General features: G+C 43.5%; 1 protein-coding gene across 1 annotated transcript in view; it reads right to left on the bottom strand.

Moving 5' to 3' along the window:
* Positions 1-18,411, bottom strand: part of TCERG1L (transcription elongation regulator 1 like) — a 343,152-nt gene that overhangs the window by 179,576 nt on the left and 145,165 nt on the right. The window contains exon 5 of the mRNA XM_040437737.1: positions 14,052-14,223. Coding sequence (XP_040293671.1) covers positions 14,052-14,223 — 172 coding nt within the window. The remainder of the gene's footprint in view (positions 1-14,051; positions 14,224-18,411) is intronic.

Consider the following 18,411-nt stretch of genomic DNA (forward strand, 5'->3'; position numbering starts at 1 on the left):
AACTTCACAACAAAAAAAAAACTGCAAAATATTACCGAGATCTCAACTTGTTTGCTATCAACAAACCTCGCTAATGAGATAAACTGACAGAACATGAAAGGCCATTGAACAGAATTGTTTTTGCAACATGAAGTACAGCTTGGCTGTTGTATGGCTGATGGATATAAGACTCAGGCACATCCCAGCTGTTCTACAACAGAACAGAAAATTACTTAAAAAACAGTAAATCATTCCTAGAGCCAATGAGCAGGTGGCAAATAGTTTCTTTAGCAGATGGCCACTTTTTTTAATATTGCTATGTATGCTCGTCAAAATGTTTCAATTTTTCGCCCATAACTATTATTTATCTTGATTTTTTGTATATTTCCAACAAAAATGCAAAACAAAAAGTTACAAGGTTAAAGACAAAAATTGTTGTATAAAAGTTATTTGCATTTTGATGCGAAGCTTAAGTTGCTTTTCCATATTTGATTTTCATTTTATTTGACTTAGAAAATGGAAAGATAAAAATGCGTAGGGTTGTCTCATTTATAGCACATCTGTCAGATCGCCTACTTCTCGTTCAATATGCTGTCTATAGTGCAAGATGATAGTTCATCTTAATTTAGTCTGATGGATAGAACTGAACTCTTGTCCAGCTCCAGAGATGCTGCTTTAATTACAATGGAATAGGAAACTAAAGCTTTCGCCTTTCCATTCTGCTGTAGAATACAGAAAAGGAAGAGTACTGACACATGAGTTATATCTGACTAATTAATGCACACAGCAGTGAAATGAAGAATACTGGATCAGCGTCAAGTATCCAACAATATATGACTACATAATGAATAGAATGTACGGTAACATGAACTGAGTCTTATATACGAAAATGAATGAGGCCAAAAAGTTGAGGAACTGCCCAAGAAGGCAAGATTGTAACGTGAACTATAGAAATATTGACAAGTTTTCTTAAAGGATATGTCCATGTTTTCATCCAGTTTTGCTCTGCTCTTATTACTGTAAAATAAAAATGTAGCAATTTGTGCATTTTTTTGTGCATAAACTTACTAAGCAAGTGTTTATGTCTCCATGGTTACAGACTACAAAGAAACCTTTTGTAGTATGATCCTGGATCCATGCATTACATCTTGCAACCATCTTATAATTCTTGCTAATTTCCAAACGTAGATCGGTTTATTGAAAGGGCCTTGGCGTCCCTGTCACCGTTTTCTTGGTACAACGTGTATATAGATGTGGCTGTGCCTTGTACTGCAGCTGAGTGCAGTTTAGTCAAATTCAAGGGAACAGGACTGAGCCACAATACTAGGCACAGCCTCTACAAAAGGTATGGCACTATGCCTGGAAGACAAGAAAGGGGATGTGCCCCTTCAGCCACAGTAAGGGTGCTGGGTGTCAAATTCCTACTGTTCTGATACTGATTCCCAATATATTCTCTGCCTGTCTTTCTTATTGAAATAATAGCTAATACAGGTGAGCGAATTGATTCAAAACAAATCAAATTTGACCCAAATTTTGTAAAAATTTTAGTTTCATCTAAATCCAAAGTTTTTGTGATTCAATTCAGGTGAATTTTGACAGACAGAGGAGAATTGAGAGACAACGGGGGGGGGGGGGGGGGGGAATGTGAATCCTAGGAGACCTCAGAGCGTTTCACACAAATTGTCATGCCAAGTGGAGCACTTTTCTTTTAGGTAGAATCAATTCAGACCAGAATCATATCAGTTAACTGATTTGAGCCCAAATTTTGAATTTTGAGCACATCCCACATCTCTAGCAGCTACTAATGATCCAATTACAGATGGGAGATCCACGGACATACTGGATGGTAGTAGGAGCAGTTCAGTAGGATCAGGTCCATGCAGACTCTTACAGCTCATGCACACGACCATATGTATTTTGCGGTCGACAAAAAACGGATCAGCAAAAAATACAGATGATATCTGTGTGCATTCTGTATTTTGTGGAACAGAACAGCTGGCCCCTAATAGAAGAGTACTATCCTTGTCCATAATGTGGACAATAATAGGACATATGGACATACGGACAGATGGAATGCACATGGAGTAACTTCTATTTTTCTTTGCTGACCCATTGAAATGGATGGTTCGGCATACGGTCCGCTAAAAACAAACAAACTGACACGGAAAGAAAATACGTTTGTGTGCATGAGCACTTAGGAGAAAATTCTTCTCTGTATCTGCTATTGTACTGCCCTCTCATACAGTGAAAACTTTCAGGTAAAATGATCCAAAACTGATGAGAGGCTTGTTTTTTTTCTTCCATCTGTCATAAATCTATATAGCAGATTAGCAAAAAGAAAAAAATAAGGTTCTGAGTTTACACAGCTTATTAAATGTAAAATCTGTACATGGAAAAAGGATAATGCAGTATTGATTTTTTATAAATTGCTCTTCCATAAAAAGAAGTAAGCAATACAACTTTCATCAGCCAACAATAGCCTCAGAAGAAAGATGAAGAGGAATCCTTTAGAGTTAAAAAGGGCTATCACTTCACAGAAACATAGGAAACAGAAAATATTCTAGAGGACAATTCACCAAACCCTTGACCTACTGTAAAGCAAAAAAACTAAAACAAATACAAGATAGCTCCATCATTTAGTGATATAGTTTTAAATAAAGTTTTGGGCTCAAAACAAGATGTCAATTCTTTCTTAAAGAGATTTTTCAGGATAGGCCATCAATATCACATTAGCAGGAGTACACTGCCAATGAGGCAAGGTGAGGCGATTGCAGCAGAATGTCCATGGGCAATGAGCGCTTCCATTGTGGAAGCACTCATCTCTGCATATTCAACTGTATCACTGTTCTCTGCCTGTAGCCTGTAGCATCAGATGCCGTTGTCATCATCATCACGCTGCCTGGGCCAAGCTGCATACAGCTCAGGGCACATACTGGATGATACCACTGACAGTCAAATGAATGTAAGAATTTGAGTTTATTATTTTTATTTGGCAGCATGCTGTTGGGGCCACAGAGGGTAGCAGAATGAATACATTAGAGCTCTACAAAGGGGCATTTTTGTGCTGGCATAAGGGGGCCACTATGGGGACATTTGTTCTTCTGGGGGCACTAAAAGGGGATATTTTTTCGTACCAGAACACGTTATAAGGGAGCATTTTTTGTAATGGCACACAAAAGGAGGCAATTTTTGTACTGGCACATATTATAAAGTAGCGTTTTTGTATTGGAACACATTGTAAGGAGGGAATTTTTTTACTGGCAAACATAAGGGGACATTTTTCTGTTCTGGCACACATTATAAGGGGGTATTTTTTGCACAGGCACACATTATAGTTAGAGATGAGCGAATTTCTCAAAAATTTGACTCGGCTGGTTCGCCAAATTTTCCGAAAAGATTCGATTTGATCCGAATTTATTTGCGGCGAATAGTGTTACAAAACAGCTATTTCCTGGCTGCAGAGAGCCTGTATAGTGGTGTAGAACTTGCAGTAACACGCATAGGGGTTCTGCTGTTATGGTGAAACAATACTGTGAGTCAGCCTGACATGCAGATGACAAGTGTCGCTCTTAGAACCACTGCACACTTCACTTATTTGGGCAGTTACAGGGCCAAAACTGCCCAAATAACTCAAGTGTGAACTCAGCGTTACAGGTTGATGTTAGCGCCAGGTATAACTGTGCAGAGGACCAGGATCCTAATGTAGTGTGATAGAGCGCACTCCTTTTACACCATCGTCAGCTGATTCCACATAGATGTCTACAGAACCTGTTTTATTAAATGCTTATACAAGTAGAGCCCCCCAACAGAGTGGAGAGGGTGTGAGCAGCAAGTTTATTTTGACGTCACTGATTATTTTGCCCTTCCTCTGATCCGTCAGAACAATAACCCACAAAAAATTGATCCTGTCTGTTGATCATCCGCCTTAATTCGGTCAGCATTTGGTCAGTAATCCATCAATATTGCTAAAGCCAAAAAAGCAGGAGTGGATCCAAAACAGAGTGTCACGAGTAGGAGGTCCCAGGAGAGACCACCGCGTCGTCAAGCAATAAACAAACGGAAATAAGGTACAGACACACAAGAGTTTATTGCACAAACAAAAACCAGGGAAGGCAGCACAGACAAAACATGAGCTCTATGTACCGTCAGCACAGTGGGAGAAAACCCCCACTGCGCCACTGTCTAGTAATACTCCAGAGGGGCGTGACTAAGCAACTCCTGGTATTCACTAGGGCCCCAGATGGTAGGGTTAGGCTTTGCAGCAGGAAGTTGCCAGGGTCCACTCTGGAGTGTAAACTAGACAGTGACAGCAGGAACGAATGGACAACAGGTACCAGAAGGTACCGACAGCACATAGGCACACATAACATAGACAGGCAAATACAAACAGGGCAACTAATAACACAAGCAGGAGTACATAGCAAGGAAACAGGAGTGACAGTGAGCAGAGAAGGACTTGCTCCACCAGTAGTAAACTGCATGGCCTTACCCATGGCACTCTGCTGCAAAGAAAGGTGCAGCAAGGGCTTGCTGAACAGAAACATGAATACACACAAGGTAACTAAAACATAACTGGCAGAACAGATAATAGAAACACAGGAAAGAGGACATCAATGAACAAGTAGGGGAACCCACAGAGCACAGACAGACACAGATCCCATGGGTCAGCAGCATGGGAGAGTGGGTACAAACAAGGAGCAGGACAAGACAACACACACCAGGAGAGCTGACACAGAACTGAGGAAACCTCAGCCTTATATACAGGTTCCATGGGTGCAGCAGACAGGCCACACCCATGGAGCAGACAGAGAGGATTAACTCCTAATAGGAACACAGGGGAGTTAACCCATACAGAACCACAAATAACACACAGAAACGAAACTTCAGCGAGGAGCGCCGAACGAGCAAGGACGGAAGGTCACAGCCAGAGATAGTGGCTGTGACACAGAGATGACACATGAATGGAATATTTGCATGTCTTCTGTGTTTTGTACCCACTCCTGCTTTTGGCTACCAAATCATAAGCCAATTCTGATGGGACCATACAGGCCTTACAGCTGCTACACAGACAGGATCTGTTGTGGGTCTCATTTTTCCATCCTTCTGACAGATCAGAAGAAGGGTCAAATAAATGATGATATCAACCAGGCCAAAAAGGCAAAATAGTGACCCAGTCATGGAGTGGGGAGGGTGGAAGAACAGCTTGAGAAGTCCACAGGGTGCCCCAATGACATAGTGTTGAGGTAGCAGCAGCATACAGAGAGACCACAGAGTGGGCCATTTACATAGTGTTCAGGTGGCAGCAGCATGAGGAAGCCAGAGAGTGGCCCAGCGACATAGTGTTCAGTTAGCAACAGCATGAGGAAGCCACAGACTGGCAAGGTGACAGTGTAAAGGTGGCCGCAGCAGCATGAGGGGGCCATAGTGGCAAGGTGACAGTGTGGAGGTGACAGCAGCAGCATGAGGAAGCCACTGAGTGACCCAGTGACATAGTGTTCATTTAGCAGCAGCATGAGGAGGCCATAGAGTGGCAAGGTGACAGTGTGGAGGTGACAGCATCAGCAGCAGCATGAGGAGGCCACTGAGTGACCCAGTGACATAGTGTTGATTTAGCAGCAGCAGCATGAGGAGACCACAGAGTGGCAAGGTGACATAGTGTGGAGGTGGCAGCAGCAGCAGCATGAGGAGACCACAGAGTGGCTCAGAGACAGAATTATGAGTTGGCAGCAGCACGAGGAGACCACAGAGTGGCAAGGTGACATAGTGTGGAGGTGGCAGCAGCATGAGGAGGCCACAGACTGGCAAGGTGACATAGTGTGGAGGTGGCAGCAGCAGCATGAGGAGGCCACAGAGTGGCCCAATGACAGAGTTGTGAGTTGGCAGCAGCATGAGGAGACCACAGAGTGGAAGGTGACATAGTGTGAAGGTGGCAGCAGCATGAGGAGGCCACAGAGTGGCAAGGTGGAATGGTGTGGAGGTGGCAGCAGAAGCAGCAGCATGAGGAGGCCACAGAATGGCACAATGACATAATGTGTAGGTGGAAGCAGGAGCATGAGGAGACCTAAGTGGTGAGGTGGCAGGAGCAACAGGAGACCACAGAGTGACCCGGTGACAGAGTGGGGAGGTGGGTGGCAATAACAGTACCCGCTGACGATGGTGGGTGTACGAAGGAGCACTTGGCATCAGATGTCTTGCATCAGGTGGGTGGCAGCATCAGAATAGTAACTGTGGCAGGTAGCTAGAAGAAACCGGTCTCTTTTATCAATGTTTGGGTGAGGCAGCATGGATGATCTAATCTGATGCATCAGGCATTGGTGGGTGGAAATCCTGGCTGATCCACGCCTGTTTCATCTTGACAAAGATCAGTCTCTCCACATTTTGAGTGGACAGGAGAGTTCTCCTTGGGGTAACTTTGGCCCCCGCCGCACTAAACACCCGCTCTAATGCCACACTACTGGCCGGGCAGGACAGCTTTTCCAGGGCAAACTCAGCCAGTTACGGCCGCAAAACCGCTGCCCTGTAGTCCAGCGGATCTTCAGTGTGGGGTGGCAGGGTGCTATTCAAGTATGCCACCACCTGCTGGTTCAGGTTCTGCTCCAGGTTTAGTTGCTGCTGCTGGTGAGTAGTTTCTTCACTAGGCGGGTTAAGAAAGCTGCTCATCATCGACTCTAGACTCAAGCTGCTGCTGATGGAGCTAGTACTGCTCCTACCCCCCACCCCGCCATAGCAGCCATGGCAGTGGAACGAGAGTACAGAGGGCCCCCCGGTCAGACGTGCGAGAGGATGGACGATGGCGCAGATAGGCAGCGACCAACTGACTACATAGGATGTCTCTATAGTAGTTGAGTTTGTCCTCCCTCTCAGCAGGCGTAAAAAAGACCCACATTTTGAACCGGTAGCGAGAGTCTAACAAGGTGGAGAGCCAGAAGTCATCCCTCTGCCGAATGGTGACAATTTGGCTTTCACTACCCCAGCAAGTAAGCATGCAGCGGGCCATTTGCGCAAGTGACTCAGAGGGACTCCCTGCCTCCATCTCCACTGCATACTGCCATGGTGTGCCTGGGTCATCTGCCTCGTCTTCCTCATCTCCCTCCTGCTCCTCTGTTTGCTCCTGCTCCTGTGACCTGTGTAGAAAAACCACCCATTTCAATACACATTGCTTGTGCTCCAATGTCCTCCTCTTCCTCCAATTCAGCCCCCCACAGGGCTCATGTGGCCTTGAGATGAAGGCACCACGTCTCCAGTCTCCTGACCAGCCAGATGTACCAGCAACTGTTCCAGAATGAATATGAAGCAATGGAATGACGTTCTTCATCCCGTAGCCCTGGCGACTGACAAATAACGTGGCATACTCAAAGTGTCTGAGCAAATGGCAGGTGTCACACATGAGCTTCCACTGGCTGACATTGAAATTACACAGGGAAGTACTCCTTACCGCTTGGATCATCAAGAAATAATTTATGGCCTTTTTCTGTTGTGGCTGGGCAGGAATCACATTTACCCAGTGGGCTGTAAAGAACATATATTGTCCTTGACCGTAGTTACAGCTCCTCACGTCGACGCTGCTATGCACTTTGGCAGACACCGACAGGCTTAATGACTGGCCCATCTTCTGTTCTACATATTTGTGCAGGGCTGGTACTGCCTTTTTGTCAAAGAAATGACGTCTTGGGACTCTCCACCTCGACTCGGCACAAGCCGTCAGTTCTTTGAAAGGTTCAGAGTCCACCACTTGAAAAGGGAGGGACTGCAGCACCAGCAACTTGGCCAGGAGCACGTTCAGCTTCTGCGCCGTTAGCTGAGTGCACGCATACTGTTGTCTCTTGGAAATCGCTTCAGTGATCGATTTCTGACAGAATGACTGACGAGAAGTAGGAAGGCGAGGGGCAGGAGCATCAGGACCGGTAGATGATGGGAAGGACAGACAGCTCCCTCTGGCTGAGGTGTTGGAGCCTTGACTGTCTGAAATCGGGTGCGTGCCACTGGGTGATGCAGCGGTTTCTGCAGCAGGCAGGACCACCACATTGGAGCCATGGTTCTCCCAGGCCACTTTATGGTGACACTGCACATGTTGACGCAGGGCCATGGTGCCAACATTGGCACACTGGCCAAGCTTCACCTTCTGCCCACAGATTCGGCAAATGGCCATGTTCACCTCCTCTGGCGGCTTAACGAAAAACTGCCACACCGCCGAGTAGGTGATTTTACCCTCAACACTCCGCACTTACTGACTGCTACGGCTGCTGCTTCCGTGAACTCCTGCACCACTACTATCCAGGCAGGTAGGCTCCTGCGAAGCGGGTGGTCTACTCCGGGCACATTTGGCTCCCGACCTCCCACTGCTGCCACCGTGCTGACTCCCGGCCACACTACCAACTTGCTGCCTCCGCCAATTCCTCACACGCAAGCTGCCACTCTCTTCTACCGATGATGATGAAGCCCTTAATTTACCTGGCTCCCAAGTGCGATCAGCTACATCATCATCATCGAGTACACTCTGCACGTCACTGATGTCCTCCTCAACGGTCTCTGGGTCATGTGCCTCACCGCTCGAGACACTCTCCTCATCACTACTTGCCTGCCTAGTGGAGGAAGCGGCAGCCCCATACAGCAAGCTGGTTTAAATTTCGCGGGAGTTCCAAAGATCGCGGGAGTTGCCATTCTGTTCCGCAATTTCCTTTGGTGCAGCTTTCGACGATAAGAATTGTTAATTCTTTACTGTAGAAATTTTCTTCTGTATGGCCATACAGTATTATCGGAGGCTTTTCAATGCAGGTACATCACTTGTTTCACCATACGCGTTACGGGTAGATTCACTCTCCCTTCCTCAGTGGCGACTGAATTAGCCGGCAAATATTTAAAGCTCCATTGAAGCAATAGGGAGACAACAGACGCTAGACGGTAAGCCAAATATTGATTTAAAGTTTTCTTCGATTCAAAGCTCATATCGACCTTAAAAGGATATGCTATAAGAGACTTTTCACATTATCAGGATTCCTGTGGACACTTTATGAACATATTTCACTCCCAGTGAATACACCTACAACATTTTCAGTGACATTCAGTTTCCCAAATTGGGATAGAGCGCTAGAAGATAATACCCCCTCTTTCCCAAATAGCATATACTTGAAGTTTTTTGGTGTGATATATATTATTGAATTTATCGACACTATTGAGTGGTATCGAATATTCTATAGAATATTTCAACATTGAATTTTCTACCATTCAATTTATCGAATATTTCTATTGAATATATTTTTATCGAATATAGTATCGATCATATCTACCACAATATATGTGATTGTAATGTTGTATATTATTGCTACATTGTTCTTATAAATTTTATTACTTGTATTTTATGGGGATTTAATAAATATTTTCTGCACATGTCAATTTGGTTGCCAAGTGTATGAGTGCTCGCTCATTTTCCTATTACTACATTTGCCTTTTAAGAGAGGGTGGGGGGATTCCCTCTATATGAGCTTGCAGCACCATACCTTAACTACTTGCTAGTGAGCCACCACAACCTACCACTATTTTTTGGACTTTTTAATATGTTTGGGGTGGAAGCTGTCCCATTTAAGGTATGTAGGCCAATCAATAGGTTTTCAATACAGGGATGTCTGTATGTCTACGTTGAAGAAACAAGACAGAAACTCAATGCAAGGATGAGGTCCCACCGCCACACAATTAAAGATAAGAAGCTACTGTACACTTTACTGTGGATAAGCATTTCTGTAGCCCAGGACACAATGAAGAACACAAGTTCTCATATTAAAAGGTAAGGTCAAATCCCAAAGAGCTAGAAGAATTTGGGAATACAAATTTATAACACTGCTAGACACTTTGAATATTGGACTGAATTTGTCCCCGGGATTTATGACACACTACAAGATCTAAAGAGTCTTCTATAGACATAGTCGGGGCACCAGGTCTCTAAGATAACATCAGTTTAGATACCATAAAACTTTCACACCCCTTATCTGTAAGATAATTAAGGACTCATTCTCAAGATCTTTGATAGGGCTCATGCACACGACCGTATGTATTTTGCGGTCCGCAAAAAATGCGGATGACGTCCGTGTGCATTCCGTATTTTGTGGAATGGAACAGCTGGCCCCTAAAAGAACAGTACTATGCTTGTCCGTAATGCGGGCAATAATAGGCCATGTTCTATTTTTTTGCGGACTGGAAATACGGACATACGGAAACGGAATGAACTCACAGTAACTTCCGTTTTATTTGCAGACACATTGAAATGAATGGTTCCGTATACAGTCCACAAAAAAAACTGAATGGACACGGAAAGAATATACGTTTGTATGCATGAGCCCATATTCTGTTGTTCTGCTGTTTTTCAAATATCCATTCATTCCCCCATGTCTCTGTTATTATTGTAAATATTGCTGTTTCTTCATATATTCTTGTAGTATGCCTGATGAAGGGACTGGTGATTAGTGATGAGCGAGCACCAAAGTATTTGTGTGTTCGGCCCTAACACATTGCTATATTCGTGTGCTTGGCCGAGCACCCGAGTATAATTGAAGTCAGAAGAGAAGAGGGTGTCTGGTTCATAACTCAGTGAGAAAATCTGACACTGGGAAAGCTGGGTAATAACTTGCGATCTACACTGTGTTATTACCCAGCTTTTCCAGTGTCAGATATTATCACTGACTTACTACATAATTATTACATAATATTCGCTATATTGCTATATATTAATCTTTTAGAATATTCTAAAAAACAAATTAAAACGCATTGCACCCGCTCTGAAAAAACTGAACAACTGAACGCAATCACAGACAAAACTGACTGAACTTGCTTGCAAAATGGTGCGAGTTTCACTGAACGGACCCTGAACGCATCCGGAGCCTCATGCAGATGCACATGGCCGTTGCTTGGCCATACCCATATTGTGGCCTGCAAACAGCATGTTCGCAATATATGGTCCTCCGCCGTGTGCGCACTGCATCAAGGATGCGGACCCATTCACTTATTGAAATGCAATCCGGAAGTTTGCTGTGTGGAACTGCAAAAAAGTAAAAAAACTTGTTCTGTTTTCTTTTTGCAGTGCAGACAAATCACGGACCCATTCAAGTTGGATGGATCTGGATCCGTCTGCGGCAGTCACACGGATGTTGCCTGTGCATTGGGGACTGCACATTGCAGTCCCCAATGCACGGAAAGGCCAGGCAACATACGTGTGAATGAGGCCTAAAGCAAACATACACAACACACCTACAAACATACATCTACAGTATGTACAAGACTTTATGATCCCTCTGTACAACGGGCAATTAGACCAATGCATTGCGGGCATGAGGGGAGCTGTCTATTGCTCTTTGTCTATTTTCACTCATATACGTACATTTTCTTTTAGTCTGGCAGCATTCATCAATGTCTTAGCCAAAACATGCATTGCATTGCTTTCCTAAAATCAAGTCTCCAGCCATTCAGCTTGGCATGCCTGATTTGCAGATACGTTCAGAGAAGAAACTATTAATTAATTAAGCATAGAACAGATGTAGCCTGAAAGAGCAAAAAGGGTCACAATATGGTAGGTCAAATGGAAAGATGACCCAGGATGTCTTATTAACAATAGGAACATTATTAATTTCTGGACCCGCTCCAATTATAAAAAAAAATCTGAATAATTATCTCACCATATAAATAGTAATTGCATAGTGAGAAATTACACTTTTTTAATTTACTTTCTGTGTGCATTTCTCATGGTTTTCAGGATCTCTGCTTGCTGCCATTCAGCAGATAAAGGTCTGTCCTGGCCTTGTGATCGCACCGGTTCATTACAAGTTACAGTACATGGATATTAATTATGTAAGTGTAGAGCGCCCTTTACACGGGCCGAGAATCGCATAGATCATAGCTAACGAGCGTCCATAATAATGCTCATTAGCGATGATCTGGCGGTGTAAATGTACCACCGATTACCCGATGAAAGAGTGAAACACTCGTTCATCAGGTAATTAGGTCGTTTGTGTGAACACAAAAATCATTGTTTCCCCGACAGCAGATCGTCCTGCCGGCAAATAGCGAGTCGGTATGGGGATAAGCGATGTCATTAGCGATCACTCCTCCCCATCCTCTGGAGAGGATCGCAGCATGTAAGTGCATAGGTCTCCTCCACCAGCAATCAGCAGATTGTCGGGAAGGAATGATTCTGTCACGGTCCCTCCAGTGACAGAGGTTAGAAGATCTCAGAGACTGGCTGCACGTTAGGTCATCTGACAGCCTATCTGTTTTCACTTGTTGCAGTGTTGTTGTTGGTAAAGACCACACCTCTTGTCTCCGGTGTAGCTTGTGGTCATTACTGCTCCTCCATTTAGTGTGGACTCACACTTCATACCATGCGGTTGATATTCTCTGCCTGGAGTTGGAAGAGCTGGTGTGTGGTCCTCATATGAGTTCCTGCTCATCCTTCTCTATTGAAGATAAGTTGTTCCCATTTGCTCGTTGTTTACTAGGCCTCAGGGAGACGCTGGTTCATTCATCTGGGAAGGAACCAGTAGTCTCAGACCCTGTCACTAATCCTAGGGATTTTCAGGGTTACTAGGGCCTAGGTTTACGGTGTATGAATATTCCCACCTTCAGGGTCTATTCATACTGACAGGAGTCAGGGCTAGGTTTAGGGTTTCCCTAGGTAGTCCCCATTTCCCTTTGCCTAGCCTTGAGGCCTAGTTCCTGATCATTTTCCTTTTGTTGTCATCATGGTGTTCCTCCCCTTCCGCTACACTGTGATAGATTCCCTCCCGACAATCTGCGGTAATATCGACCCCTGTAAAGGGACCTTAACAGATCATGTCCATCACACACTGTATTGCACTCATTAAAAGTTACACTGATAACTGTACTATAATGACGTGAGCCTCTGTGTGTCCATCACATGACCAGGGCATGTTTTATTCCCTGGAGGTAACCACCAAAGGTTCCTATTAAATGACTGCAAGCAGAGGTAATGAAAACTATGCAATATTTATACAGAAATTATATAGGAAAATGTCTCATTTTTCAATATACAAAGAAGAAACCATAGCATCTCTTTAAGTCTTATGAAAGTAATGTTCCTACAAGCAAAACATTAAAGGGTTTATTCGGCTAAATGATGACCTATCATCAAGATAGTATTCAAATTAAAGCAGATGGCAGCATCTCCAGTCCAACAAGGTTTATTCACAAGTGGTGCATGAGACAGTACAAAAGGTCCAAAGACAGCAACGTTTCGGCTACATGGTAGCCTTTTTCAAGCTTGGACCCTTTGTACTGTCTCATGCACCACTTGTGAATAAACCTTGTTGGACTGGAGATGCTGCCATCTGCTTTAATTTGAATATTGTCGTGGTGACCCCTATGGATCTGGGGCCTTGGATAGGCTGATGCATTCCTAAAGTCCAATGTGAAGGTACAGTTGTGCTGCTCTATATGATATATTGTTCTTTCTATCCTCAAGATAGATCAGCATTATCACATCGGCAGAGGTCCTAGTCCTGGCACACCCGCTCATCAGTTGTTTAAGGGAGCCACTACGCTCACTGGAGCTGTGGTGCGCTCTGCAAGCTTCTGGCAGATTTCTAAGCACAGCGCCCAACATCGCATAGCGGCTGTGCTCAGCCCCATTGACTTGAATGAGGTTGAGCTGCAACTAGGCCACGGAGCGCCTGGCCTCTTCTAACAGATGATCTGGTCATCAATAATAATTTTTTCAGGACTGGTTTATTGGTTTTTTTCAGGACTAGTTTTTCAGGACTGGTATATTGATCACCTATCCTCAGGATAGGTCATCAATCTGATCAGTTGGGGTTTGACACTCGGCACCCCTGCCAATCAGCTGTTTGAAAAGAACTCCTTACATCTAACCAAGCACAGTGCCATACATTGTATAGTTTCTGTGCTTTCTATTACAGCTTGGCACTGGGCTGGTATTGCCCCATTCACTTGAATAGTAGAGCTGCACCTAGGCCAAGTGGCCGGTGAAGGTAACATCACTGGCCTAGGAGGAGACATCAAATTGCATGTCCAAGTTGCTTCACAGTATAGAGTATATTGGAAAAGCATACCTAAAAGTGGCATTTTGATTGGAGATATTGTCAACATATGATGGGGTGGTCCTAAAGCTGTAGACATCCCTTGTGAAGACTCTGATTCAATCCCCATCAGCGCTGTAGGAGGCATGGTCATGGCGCCAACAATGGCAATAGACTGGTTGTCACAGGCTGGCTTAATTACATTCTGGAAACTGCCTGTAAAGATAATAGACCCCACAGTGAACAGAATGCGTAAAATAGGACAAAACACTGTAAGTCATAATATAAATTAAAATTACTGGTATGTGATTTTATAAAAAAAAAAAAAAAAAAAGACTAATTGTAAAAAGTCTTAATGCGTTTATTTCCTGCCCCAGTTGGTCACCTGAAGGCTCCCCTGCCCATAGACAAGACATGTAAGCTGTGGACAGGACGGCCAGCATAGGATGTAAGATGGAGGCAATCATGTGGCCGCTTCCTCGTCTTTCCCTTGCCACATTTATTTCTGCACAGGTACTGCACAGTTGCGGAATGTGCCATTGTGCAAGTGCAGATATACAGGCAGCAAAACTTGCGCAGCATCTGCGCATGCCCCGAGCGCATCCAGCTAGGGTGTGTTCACATAGCAGTTGAGACATATTCACCACTAAAATCCACATTAAATCCACGTGTATCCAGCGTCCCATTGATTTTAATGGGAATCTGTCCTGTATCTCATACATTGTCAACGCAAAATATTTCCCATTCATGCAGAGCAAGGGGCCTTCCAGTACCGAGCTGGCGCAAGGAATAGGTGCATGAACATTTCAATATAAACAGTTTATGACATATTAGAAAACTTAAAAAGTAGCCAACCTCATCATAGCTGCCCTTGTCCTTGTCCCCTTTGTACACACATACTTACCTTTCTTTTCTTTAAAGGGGCTGTGCCATTATTAATTGTTATTTTAACATAATATTCGGCATAAAAAACAAATTATTTTTAGTAATTTACTTTCTGTCACAAAAATGCTACATTTGTGAAATAGTATCTAAATCTTATGGCTTCTCCTGGTATTTAAGCTGTATAGTGTGGTGGTCGCACATGCTCAGTTCCATCCTTCAACTGCCACCAGCCATTTGTACTGTTTAGGAGCGGTGACCTTTCTTGTCAGAAAGAGACTGACATGTTTTGTATCTTTTTTTGCAACAGTCATGGTAAAACACCTTTAACCTCTTAGCGCAGAACGCCGTACATGTACGGCGGGGGATGCATTGCCAGAATGCATTCCGCTGTACATGCACAGCGGGATGATCGGGCGGGCACCGGAGCGGTGCGCGCGATCACTGCAGGGGCCCGGAAGTCCATGGTAGCCAGGCCCCTGCTGTATCCGCCGGCGGATTAACCCCTTCTATGCCGCGGTCCGCACTGACCGCGACATAAAAGTGGTTTGCAGCAGGTGAGTGATCACATCGAGTCCCCGCGCTGCTGTGGCGGGAACCCGATGCGTGACAAGGCAGCCAGATGCCGTGCAGAGGCTGCCCAATGCCCTGCATGGCATCGGGAACTGCCTTCTACGGGAGCCGAGGAGATCCAGCCTCAGGCCCGTCTCCTAGGCAACCTGTTAGTGTATGACTCAGTGTCATACACTAACAGGCAATGCATTACAATACAGATGTATTGTAATGCATTGCAGAGGGGATCAGACCCCCAAAAGAGTGGGACAGAAATAAAGTTTAAAAAAAAATATGTAAAAAAAAGTATTTTGAATAAAAAAAGAAAGTTTCAAGTTAAAAAAAAAAACATGCCCCATTCCCCTGATTTTCTAATAAAAAAGAAAAACAAAAAGAAAAAACGCACATATTAGGTATCGCCGCGTCCCTAACGAACGGCTCTATAAATATATCACATGATCCACCCCATTTGATAAACACCATAAAAAATAAAAACGGTGTAAAAAATGCCATTTTTTGTCACCTTACATCACAAAAAGTGGAATAGCAAGCGATCAAAAAGTTATACGCTCCCCAAAATAGTGCCAATCAAATCGTCATCTCATCCCACAAAAATCGTACCCTACCCAAGATAATCGCCCAAAAACTGAAAAAACAATGGCTCTCAGACTATGGAGACACTAAAACATGATTTTTTTGTTTCAAAAATGGAATCAATGTGTAAAACTTACATAAATAAAAAAAAGTATACATATTAGGTATCTCAGCGTCCGTAATAACTTGCTCTATAAAAATATCACATGAACTAACACTGAACTAACCCCTCAGGTGAATACAGTAAAAAAAAAAAAAAAAACTGTGTAAAAAAAGCTATTTTTTGTCACCCTACATCACAAAAAGTGTAATAGCAAGCGATCAAAAAGTCATACGCACCCCAAAATAGTGCCAATCAAACCGTCATCTCATCCCGACAAAAATGAGCCCCTAAACAAGACAGTCGCCCAAAAAATAAATAAAACTATTGCTTTCAGAATGTGGAGACACTAAAGAATCTTTTTTTTTTTTTTTATGCTTTGTTATGTAAAACTGAAACAAACAACCAAAATAAGTAGTCAGATTTGGTATTGTCGCGTCCGTGACAACCTGCTCTATAAAAATACTACATGATCTAACCTGTCGGACGAATGTTGTAAATAACAAAAAATAAAAACGATGCCAAAACAGCTATTTCTTGTTACCTTGCCTCACAAAAAGTGTAATATAGAGCAACAAAAAATCATATGTACCCGAAAATAGTACCAACAAAACTGCCACCCATCTAAAATGGGGTCACTTTTTTGGAGTTTCTACTCTAGAGGTGCATCAGGGGGGCTTCAAATGGGACATGGTGCCAAAAAAACGGTCCAGCAAAATCTGCCTTCCAAAAACCGTATGGCATTCCTTTCCTTCTGCGCCCTGCCGTGTGCCCGTACAGCAGTTTACGACCACATATGGGGTGTTTCTGTAAGCTACAGAATCAGAGCCATAAATATTCAGTTTTGTTTGGCTGTTAACCCTTGCTTTGTAACTGGAAAAAAAATATTAAAATGGAAAATCTGCCAAAAAAGTGAAATTTTAAAATTTTATCTCTATTTTCCATGAATTCTTGTGGAACACCTAAAGGGTTAAAAAAGTTTGTAAAACCAGTTTTGAATACCTTGAGAGGTGTAAATTCTTAGATGGGTTCACTTTTATGCAATTTCTACTCTAGGGGTGCATCAGGGTGGCTTCAAATGGGACATGCTGTAAATAAACCAGTCCAGCAAATTCTGCCTTCCAAAAACCACACGGTGCACCTTTCCCTCTACGCCCTACCGTGTGCCCGTACAGTAGTTTTGTTTGGCTGTTAACCCTTGCTTTGTTACTGGAAAAAAAATTATTAAAAGGGAAAATTTGCCCAAAAATTTAAATTCTCAAATTTCATCTCCATTTGCCAATAACTCCTGTGGAACACCTAAAGGGTTAACAAAGTTTGTAAAACCAGTTTTGAATACCTTGAGGGATTTAGTTTCTAGAATGGGGTCATTTTTGGGTGGTTTCTATTATGTAAGCCTCACAAAGTGACTTCAGACCTGAACTGGTCCTTAAAAAGTGGTTTTTTGAAAATCTCTGAAAAATTTCAAGATTTGCTTCTAAACTTCTAAGCCTTGTAACGTCCCCAGAAAATAAAATGTCATTCCCAAAATGATCCAAACATAAAGTAGACATATGGGGAATGTAAAGTAATAACTATTTTTGGCGGTATTACTATGTATTATAGAAGTAGAGTAATTGAAACTTGGAAATTTGCAAATTTTTCGAAATTTTTGGTAAATTTGGTATTTTTTTTATAAATAAAAATGATTTTTTTTTTTGCTCCATTTTACCAGTGTCATAAAGTACAATATGTGACGAAAAAACTATCTCAGAATGGCCTGGATAAGTAAAAGCGTTCTAAAGTTATTCACACATAAAGTGACACTGGTCAGATTTGCAAAAAATGGCCTGGTCCTTAAGGTGAAAATGAGCCCGGTCCTTAAGGGGTTAAAGGGGTTATCCAACCCCTATAATGCCTCCTCTAATGCCCAGGGCCCTCACACAGGTTGTACTTACCTTGCTCCTAGGCATCCGATGCCCAGATGGCCGCCGCTGCATGTCCCTATCGCACAGATCAAAACATCCAGCGATGGGCAGCCAATAGTAGGCTGTGATGAGTTGAGCCTCCCTATCGTCACCCGCCATGCTAGGGAGGCTCATTACCATTGCAGCCTGCTATTGGCGATGGCGAGATGCAGCTGTGGCTGTGCGGGCACCAGAAGCGACGCGGGTGCAAAGAATCAAGGTAAGTACAACCTGTGTGGGGGGCCCGGGCATTAGAGGGGGCATTATAGGAGTTGGATAACCCCTTTAACTTCAGGTACTTGATTCTTCTAGTCACATT

This window comes from Bufo bufo, chromosome 6 (genome assembly GCF_905171765.1).
Source record: "Bufo bufo chromosome 6, aBufBuf1.1, whole genome shotgun sequence".
NCBI classification, from domain to species: Eukaryota; Metazoa; Chordata; class Amphibia; order Anura; family Bufonidae; genus Bufo; species Bufo bufo.